We start from the raw sequence: 9,808 nt of genomic DNA, 5'->3' as shown, positions 1-9,808 counted from the left end.
TGTAAAATATTCTATAATATCCTTAGTGGGAATCATTGATATGTGTTCGCTACAATTTGGTCCAAGCCGACGAATAATTCGTGCCTGAAACAATAGTCTTCATACCTTGCATGTGCACTTTCCAAACAGGCCTGCTGTAGATTTTCGGCAGATGACACGTATGCTTTGCTGGAAAAAAAAATTACATGTCCGAAAACCGAGCGAATTTACATCATACATGTTTTGATTAACGTGCAATCAATCGGCAACCTCTGACCGTTTTTCCATAGCTCTTCCCCTGGTTACTATTTGGATATAATTAGTTGTACATCAATCCAGTTTATTTACGAATCATATTATTATAGTTTGAGTATAACTCGCGGGAAAGTTGCAAGGAAGAACAGTTGAATCGCCACCTGTATGTGAGAAATGGAAGTAATCAATAAACAGCTCGTACGTGTGTGTCGTTCGACCCGATGTCCACCCCACTTCGACCCACGCTGCAGTAGCGTGCAACAATAATGCATAATTCTTCGTGAGTTCGACCTACGCTCCAGCAGCACACAACGATCATGCCCAATTCTGCCGTAAAGCATTGACGATCACACTCATGTACGATCTGATGCAATAGGGAACGCTATCTGAGCGTAGTAATTGTTTCTCATTACATCCAGCATCAGTGCGGGCTGCGCCCAGGTACTGAAATGCAGAGTAGAAATGCCATCCACCCGCCCAATGATCGCCATTGACAAAATTTTGAATTGGGTAATTCGATTAACCGCGTACGGCCGTTTTGTGACAAATCTGTTGTCGGAGCCAATCAAAACACAGAGATAGATGACGTTCAGATGAAAATTTCTAGGGGTTTTAGCGGGAGTTCGAGTTCGTATTCTTTGCTTGTCGTTCGTGGCTAAATCCTAGAAATCATGCGATTATTCTAGCAACATTCGGATTGGCGGATTTTTGCGAACTCCAGATGTTATAAATAGTTAATTTCGTTGGTAAATCCATGATTTACCGGCCTGAATTGCGTGTTTGTAAAGCGCCTATGTATGAGATAATTTGCATGCGGCATACCGCTCGTAAAGATCGCCATAGTGTAAGGAGTTATGAAGTTCGCATAATTCGGGTTGCATGATACAATTTATATTACGAGGTGTAACTAATTGTCGTTGGATAATTTTAGGTGAGTGCCGAACTTTTTCTGATGTTATTACCTACATTTTTGAAACTGTCGGTGAATGTTACGTCTATATTTAAATTCTAAATATCGCTCGTTATCGACATCGCAGATACGTTATCCCGCAACTATTTCGGTTGATTGCGCAAACAAATAACGCTGATTCCGCGACAACATTCAACGATTATTATTTTTTTTTGTTAATTTATCATATATTTTCACGTTACTTTATTTCATTTTTTTTCCGTTAATACCTCATGATTTCGGCATAACCTCTTTATAGTTTATGCTAGTTTTTCCCATCTTTTACGTAAAATTTACCCTGCAGGTAAACCGATTACTCGTAAGTCAGGAAATTGCGAGTGAATCTCTTAATAATATCATGAGGGTTTGGTCCAAAAAACGCGTCGATTTTCAACATTTTTGCAACTTTTTTACGCAGGTATTAGAAGGTCAAGGTCGGATTTTTACACACAGTACAAAGTTTTATGAAATTTAATTTTTTTTTTTTTTTTTTACTGAAAAATCTCAATTGGCAACGATCTTATTGCGAATAAAAAAAAGGTATTCAACAACCTTAATCGTTTGTTAACGAAAAAAAAAACATTTTTTAAAATCATCATGGATATTCACACTTTCCATTTTCATATTCAATATAAATTTAAATTATATAAATTTTTTTTTAGTTGTTCCGTTCAATGACCTTCATATCCAAGAAAACAATTTATTTCAACACTTTCGAGGTCAAGAAAACATTCATAATCTTTAAAGTCTGCTCAATATTGCTGGTAGTTTATGTTTTTGCGCACAAAAAATACAACTATGCAAGTTATTTTATCGTATTTTTTTTCCTTTATTTTTTGATAAATAATATATTTTACCTTCTTGACAAAAATTATCATAACTCGGTCAATTTTTCGAATTTTTGTAAAAACTTAATCGCAAATCAAGTTTTAATGTGTTAGAGTATAAGAATGTAGGAAAACCGAAAGTAGATATTTAGAAAATTCTCTAACTTGTGCATGAATTTCACCTTGAGGTTGGATTTTACAAGGTAAATGAAGCAATGGGTCCTTTATCGATTTTGATGTACATAATAACGAACTTATTGCATTCCATTCAATGTTCAACGTTAAAACATTGTACTTACAGTTAGCGTTCATTTGAAAAAAAGGGGAATTAATTCATTGAGGTCAAGTGATGTTGACTAAATTAATTTCAAATCACTGGCAAAAATCATTTGAATTTGCTTGAACTTTAATGATTTTTCAAAGTCTGGACTTTGTGAAATCACTTAAATTCACTTGAAGTCATTTGTAATCATCTGAATTCAATTGAAATTAGGTGAATTTATTTAAAGTTAATTTACGTCAAAGCATTTGTATGAAATTACTTGGAATTATGTGATTCTATTTCACATCATTTGAGTTCACTGACACTCACCTTGAAGTCGAGTGAAATTACAAGCATTAGAATTAAATTATAGTCTTCATTTGGATGATGTAATGCGTGATATGCTTGCATCACCCTTAAAACATTTAGACGTAGACAATGAATAAAATTTTGCATGAGATTAAAGTTTGTAACTTATGAAGTAATAATATAGGTTGGCAAAGAATAATTGAGATGAGCATAAATCTTGTTTTTTATGCCAAAGTAACTGAGTTTTACGTTTACATTTTTTGTGCTAAAAGCTACGAAGTTCAAACTCATGATTTCATCGCATTCATCAAATTTTCAAACGGACATGGCTGTTATGCATAAAATGAAAGAGATGTTGATGCTTAAAATATAAGCATGCATTATCAAGTATTTAGTATTGGGTCAACCAATTCAATATTCCTTAACGGTCCTTTTGCTGTTTGTTTAGATATGAAGCACAATTGGAAATGGAATATCTACTATGAGCTAGGAGTAAGTACTATTCGAATGTCTTCTTTATTCGAAGGGTGTTAGTAAATTACCTAGTTACGAAAATGAAACTGTATTCAACGTTTACACCAATTACTTTGTTCGTCTTACAATTCACAGAGATAATTTTACATTTCATTGTAATTCCGGATTTCTATAAATGATAGTAAATATAATGAAACACTGTAAAGGCATTAGAATCTACTTCATTCTATGCTCATCAGCCAGTATTAATTAATAATCACAATTAGAAATGCAGAATGGTGATTTTCTCTGGGCGTTATATAAACTGCCATTAAAAATGTTTTTCGTACATTCTAGAAACTTTGAATGGGTATGGGAGCAAGAGACTGGAAGGATTGGAGACCTTTCGTATACGGGGGATTAGCATCAATTGTTGCAGAATTTGGTCAGTAAGCACAAAACAACAGATTGGGGCTCTGGATGAAAAAAAGTCCTGGTTTACATGTAAAAAATTCAAATTATTTTACTAGGTACATTTCCATTGGACACAACAAAGACTCGTCTTCAGGTACAGGGGCAAAAACTGGACCAGAAGCATGCCTCTTTAAAATACTCTGGCATGACAGATGCATTGGTGCAAATATCAAGGCAGGAAGGATACAGAGCTTTATATTCTGGGTTAGCTGGTTTTTGTTTACGATATTGTGATTAGACATGTACGCGATATACTGCAGTTAGCTCACAAAAGTAGTGAAATAAAAGTTTACAAAGTATTGCCAAAGTTAATCTAGTAACTAAAAAGATCTGTGGCACAGGAAAAAATGTTAAAGTACTGAATTTAAACACTTAATTATTTTAACAACATTAGAGAAGAAATCACGTCATTCTACAATTCGTTCAGACATCAGAAATTCCACACTGGTTGCCCGAAGCTGATGAGAAATAAACCTTTTTACTCTAAAATAAATGACGCGAACATAAATGAAATAATATTCGAACTGTGTGATAAAATAAGCATGTGCAATTTCGAATAACAAGCTAAGATATGAAAAATTCGAGAAAACGTTTGGTAATGAAAATGATCAATGCTTGAACTCTGTCTAGTCTTTTTGATTTTGTCCAAGTATTTTCGAACTCGTTCTGCTCGCTGACCAGATTCTGACAAATATTTAAAAATTCTGACTGTAGTACACAAATCTATGTGTAATCCGAGTGTAATCATTTCAAAGGTTCTAATTGAAAAACGTTTTTTCAGATTGTTGATATCTTAGCAGATTCATTTCTATTACATGATACAAATGTTGTTTCATTTGTTTTTACCATCACCAGCATAAATAACGCTACTGGAAATTTTTTGAATGTTTTTTTTTCTCTTTTTTTTCTGTTTTTACATCTTTTTGTTTAGACAGTACAGTTTATTCATCCTTCAATTTTTGTTTTGGTATATTTTCTAGCTGACTATAGTGCCATAAATCCTTCACGCAATTTCAATAACTGATTGAATAACATATGCCTTTATCTAATTTTTCACAATCAGGATCAGCTCTGCTGTTCTGAGACAAGCCACATACGGTACAATTAAGTTTGGGACTTACTACTCGCTTAAAAGAGCAGCAACAGACAAATGGGGGGCTGATGACATAGTCCTGATAAACATAGTTTGTGCAGCAGTAGCAGGTGCATTTTCAAGCGCAATTGCCAACCCAACAGATGTGGTAAAAGTTCGTATGCAAGTCAGAGGCGTTGAGGCAAACGTGTCCTTGTTCAGTTGCTTTCAAGATGTTTACCACAACGAAGGTGTTCGCGGCTTGTGGAAGGTGAAAGAGATTTCCGAGAATATTAATTGAGCTCAATCTGCCCCTTTCAGTTTGTACCAAGGGTTGTTTATATTAAAGCTTTTAGTCAATTTACAATGTACTTAAAAAACAGAGGTTTTCCTTTTTGCGCAGGGTGTTGGACCAACTGCTCAACGAGCAGCAATCATTGCAGCTGTGGAATTGCCGATATACGACTACAGTAAACAGAAGTTATTGAACACCCTTGGAGACAGCGTGGCAAATCACTTTGTGTGAGTAATGAAGGATGTTTAATATCGTGTGAAAATTGGAACCAGGCTATTGGCAAGTTGAACATTTTTTTGGGATGCACTCATCTCAAAGTAATTTGCCTTTAGCAGAAAACCAGGACAATTTATATTGAATGTGTTACAAAATTTGCTTGCAGGTCAAGTTTTATTGCCAGTATGGGCAGTGCGGTAGCTTCAACTCCAATCGATGTTGTGCGAGTATGTACACAAAGTTTTTAATAACATATGGACAAAGGGTTGACCACCCTTGAAACCTGGTGTTCCTCAAGGAACCTCAAGGAATTTCATGAAATGATTTGAAATCTCGTGAAATTTCTGAAATATATGAAATCACATGAAATCATTTAAAGTAATGTGAAAGCTTTTAAAATCTGAGGTACACACCAACTAATAAGTGGTTAACCCCTTGCTCGTGGACTTTTTTTTAACAGATTATAAGTGTATAGAATCTATCATCAATCATATCATATAATCAAATGATTGATAGTTGAATTTTGACCGTCTTATTTAGAATACTAATCATACAATGCTCTGTAAAAATACTGTAGTACCCAAATTTTGCGCTTCCAAAATGAAGGGAATTGAAATTTAAAAAAACTCGAATCAGCTGACCGAATCAAACTGATGTTTTTTAGCCATCTAGAAGTATAAGCATGGTAAAGTTCGCTTATCACCTTTGAAAATATAATTTTTATTAGGTAACTTGAATAAAATACCTGTTTCTTATTCCAGACACGTTTAATGAATCAAAGAAGGGTTCGTTTGGCTTGTGGCGGTCTTTCAGCCAGTATTTACTCTGGTAGCATCGATTGTTTTGTTCAGGTACGATGATAAATGCGTGTAAATTATTGATGCTTCATAAATTATTGCAAAAACAAAGTTAACATTGTTAAAACTAAAATTTCAGACTGTGAAGAACGAAGGTTTCTTTGCCCTGTACAAAGGTTTTATTCCAACCTGGTTCAGGATGGGTCCTTGGAATATAATTTTTTTCATAACATACGAACAGTTGAAACGTTATTGATTACGAAAGTGTCGACTAACGGAGTTCCAGCGCCTGTAGTCAGTATTGAACTCTACCGCAATTTTAGTAACCATCCATCCAAACGTAGTTCTATCAATTTACGGCTTATGGTGAGTTCATTATATGAATTGATCCAACTCTAATTCTGGGAAAAATAGCTTAGTACATAATTTAAAGCTATACTTTTTCCAGTTGCTGATCATCAACACTGATAAGGATGTACAGCTCAGGGTGTCTTTGTTGGAACATAAGGATAAATACTCAGTCTCACCCTTTGTGAATGCTACATTCGTAGTATGTTTTAAAATTCTTGACAGATAGAAACTGCGTCTCGCTTATAGAAATTTTTGTCCATCGAAAAACTATACCATTCTTAATTGAATTAGCAAATTGGCTCGTCAATAATATTTATTATTATTATAAGTTACTATGCGAATGACGATATTCAATAATTTTACATATGTACTTTTAAGACGTACTTATGAATACCAGTCAAAACGTGATAATTACTTATTGAGCTATTAATTATTATACGCATATTACGACTAATAGATCTTACGAATATACGACCATAGTAAAGTTAGAAACAAAAATATTCAACTACACATATCACAAGAGAAAGTAGTAGATTATTGCATTTCAGAGTAAAATTCTTCTCAATTTGCGTTCTGATTCTCATTTGACAATGAGTCTTTGTATTTACATGTAAAAATGACAATCTGTCCCATAGAACATACCAAATATTAGGATATTTAAATACTCTGGTTTACATGCACTACGAAAAGACCATTGTTCAATGGTCCTTAAAATTGTGAAGCAATTCGGATAAATATGTCTTTTGCAGAAACATCAACGCATTTTTGACAATTATAGTTATAACATGAAATATTACTCCGAAGAAAAAAAACAAAAACAAAAAAATATATTCCAACAGTGCTGGTGCTTCTACCTTTGTGTGGATTGAATTCAGCACATACTATCTCTGAAGTAATTGCAACAAGATGAAACCAGTAATCAGCATTTGCGTCTGTATATTGTGATGCTTGCGAGTGTATATTGTAATCTTAGGTAGTTGGTGTTTAATCATTTCTTTGAAGCAGTACAAATTAGTGTAGGAAAATCGAGTACGTGTATTATTTATTTGCTTCATAATGAAATGTCCATATTAGTGTCAACTAGGTACATCAACACGAGTTATTGCCATGATAGTCTTTTACCGGTGTTGAAAAAGCATTGCTATACATTATATTGTAGTATTTATAAATCGTAAAACGATTGAGTGCCGCAATACACATGAGAAACCAATCATGAAATAAATCGACTGTTCTTGATGTTTCTTCAAATTTTCCAGGAAACTAACTAACATATCCCAAAATATCCCCTTGTTACTAGGATCTTTTGGGGTCCTTTTATTAGAAGTTATGTCTACACAACGCCATCAGTTGCCAACACTTAGGTGGGTCATTTAAATCATGGTTGAGAGTACAATGCCTGAAATGTATATTTTCTGAAATGAGGGTGCATATTACATTACAAACATAATCCTGAGATCTAATTTTCACATAAATGTGAAGTGACAATACCGTCACTCCAGCTTAAATTAATGAACAACTTGTACAATTTCCAATATTTTCGTCTTAAACCAGAAACAAATGTAGCGGGATAACGTTTAATTTCAACACCTGCTCGGAAAGTTCGATTTTCGATGCCTGTGGAGCGTGCGTAAAGTGCGCTATTTTCAAACTGCGGTAAAACAATGTGGCGCATGCGCACAACCGACATGCGGTATTTTACACGAGCTTTTTTTGGCGTGTGTACGCTTTTGAATAACTCAATTTTACACAGCGTAATTAAGCTACGGTATAGGAAATATAAGTGGTTCAATCCTATACCCAACGCTAAAATCTATGACCAGATTCAGAGAAGAGCCTGAGAGAGCGTTTTTCGTCAGTAATCGGGATGGTGTGAATAGCTTGTAATTGTCGAGCAGGTCCTTTCAAGAGAACCTTGTAGTATATCTTAAGTCAACACTAGAGGAAAGTCTTACTATGCAGATTTTTATTTCGAATCACAGATCTGAGAAAATTTGAAATACTGGAATGTATTTCTGAGAGAAATTAGAAATTCATGGTAAACATTTGAAATTAAGTTTTCCGAAATGCAGCTAGAAACATCTGGACGTATCTGAGAGAATATTTTCAGTCAAACCAGAATTATGAAAACTATTCATAGAAACTGCAGAAATATCAATGCTTCTACATAAATTTGTCCAACCCAATTATCCGGACACTTGTACAAAATTTTCAGGGATTATTAGAATTTATCAAAGATCGGAAAACTGAGAAACTGTCTAATCGTAAAGTCTACTTTCTGAGTAGATACGTATGCGTGTCTCAATTTTGTAAACAATTTTCGCCAGATGCTGGATAACTTTTCCGAAAACAAATACAGAGAAAATATCGTTTCAGATTTTAATTTCGTGACATCAGGTCAATGTAAAGTGAAATATTGGATCAAAAATTGCTTTCATAATGAAATATTACCCTGCAGTTTGTATAATATATTCACTACCACCAGAATCTTTGCGAACATAAAGTTAGACAAATACTGTTACATAGTAAATTGGACGAGGGTATACTGATCTAATATTGTAACACCTGCAGCACTAGAACTTTAAAATTGAGTATACTAATATTCTTATTGGATGCTTTAATCTTTTGGAATTTTGTGCATTGTGATTTAAACCATATTGTCAAGCATATATTTACTGACATGGTGCCCAGTTATGTTACATAATAAATACATAAATAATTTATGCCAAACAGTGTGTTCTCAATTCATTGTCAGCAAGTTATCTTCAAGAGATGATTTCTGAACCTGTGGTAAATAGTATGGGGATAGCGATCTACCACGGTGATTATACATCTGAAAAGATGGCAGGTTCCTCAGTGTTTCCCATGATTTACTTTCCAAGTCAACCGCAGCACGTATTTCTTTGAAATCGCCTGCTATAAACATGACTGCGTACATGACTAGGAAGAGACTTGCAATACCTTGCGTTATAATCTGAAATTAGCGATCATTATTCTTTTTATTTGTTTATTGATATTCATGAACTGTGAACATAAGAACAAGAAGCTTAAGCTGAGAAGAAAATTTAGTTATAATCATGTATTGCACTCTGCGCAGCTATTGATTGGTAGTAATTACTCACGTCTACAGGTAATGTTATAAATTCTTGCTCCGTTATACGTAAATATGATCGATCTAAAAGCATATAAGAAATTCATTAGTTGAACAAATGATTACAAATATTTGATGGGTGTGTAAAAATGAATGTCATTATTTCGTGTTAATTATATGAGATTAGTAAATTTTCTTATTCTAGTTTGGTGAACTTACGCTGAGCCGCTGAGTATGCTGCATGCAGCAAGGAAATAAAACCAATAATCAAAATTACTTTGTGTAGCGTAGTGGCACTCATTTCGGGTTTTTGAAATTTTTATTCAACGCTAGCGTTGTGAGATATTCAGAGGTTATGCGCATTTATATACTCATAGAATCCGTTGACTGATTATAACTTGAGAATCTATGCATTTACTGTACTCGATTGTAGGTGCGCACTGGAATATTATGAAATATGGTATATCCCTAGGCGATGTTC

At 34.1% G+C, this 9,808-nt stretch overlaps 2 protein-coding genes across 5 annotated transcripts; one reads left to right on the top strand and one right to left on the bottom strand.

Annotated features, from left to right (window-relative positions):
• The first annotated feature begins 919 nt into the window (after window positions 1–919).
• LOC124175269 (mitochondrial uncoupling protein Bmcp) lies at window positions 920–7,482 on the top strand. 4 transcript variants are annotated; one of them, XM_046555332.1, is made up of 10 exons: window positions 920–1,165; window positions 3,030–3,073; window positions 3,392–3,479; window positions 3,565–3,712; window positions 4,572–4,851; window positions 4,984–5,102; window positions 5,258–5,318; window positions 5,853–5,942; window positions 6,028–6,254; window positions 6,337–7,482. In XM_046555332.1, exons 3-9 carry the CDS (start codon window positions 3,401–3,403, stop codon window positions 6,142–6,144), a joined length of 894 nt encoding a protein of 297 aa, XP_046411288.1. In that variant the 5' UTR covers window positions 920–1,165; window positions 3,030–3,073; window positions 3,392–3,400; the 3' UTR covers window positions 6,145–6,254; window positions 6,337–7,482. The 4 variants fall into 4 exon arrangements, with proteins under 4 accessions (XP_046411288.1, XP_046411290.1, XP_046411291.1 ...); XM_046555335.1 differs by lacking the exon at window positions 920–1,165 and adding an exon at window positions 1,188–1,216; XM_046555334.1 differs by lacking the exon at window positions 3,030–3,073.
• On the bottom strand, window positions 6,994–9,688 carry LOC124175272 (ER membrane protein complex subunit 5). The gene is made up of 3 exons (XM_046555339.1): window positions 9,547–9,688; window positions 9,359–9,411; window positions 6,994–9,210 (listed from the first exon to the last, which is right to left on the bottom strand). Exons 1-3 carry the CDS (start codon window positions 9,626–9,628, stop codon window positions 8,977–8,979), a joined length of 369 nt encoding a protein of 122 aa, XP_046411295.1. The 5' UTR covers window positions 9,629–9,688; the 3' UTR covers window positions 6,994–8,976.
• Between the last annotated feature and the right edge of the window lie 120 nt (window positions 9,689–9,808).

This window comes from Neodiprion fabricii, chromosome 2 (assembly GCF_021155785.1).
Source record: "Neodiprion fabricii isolate iyNeoFabr1 chromosome 2, iyNeoFabr1.1, whole genome shotgun sequence".
In the NCBI taxonomy this organism is placed as follows: Eukaryota; Metazoa; Arthropoda; class Insecta; order Hymenoptera; family Diprionidae; genus Neodiprion; species Neodiprion fabricii.
This window is presented reverse-complemented; position numbering and strand designations above follow the sequence as displayed.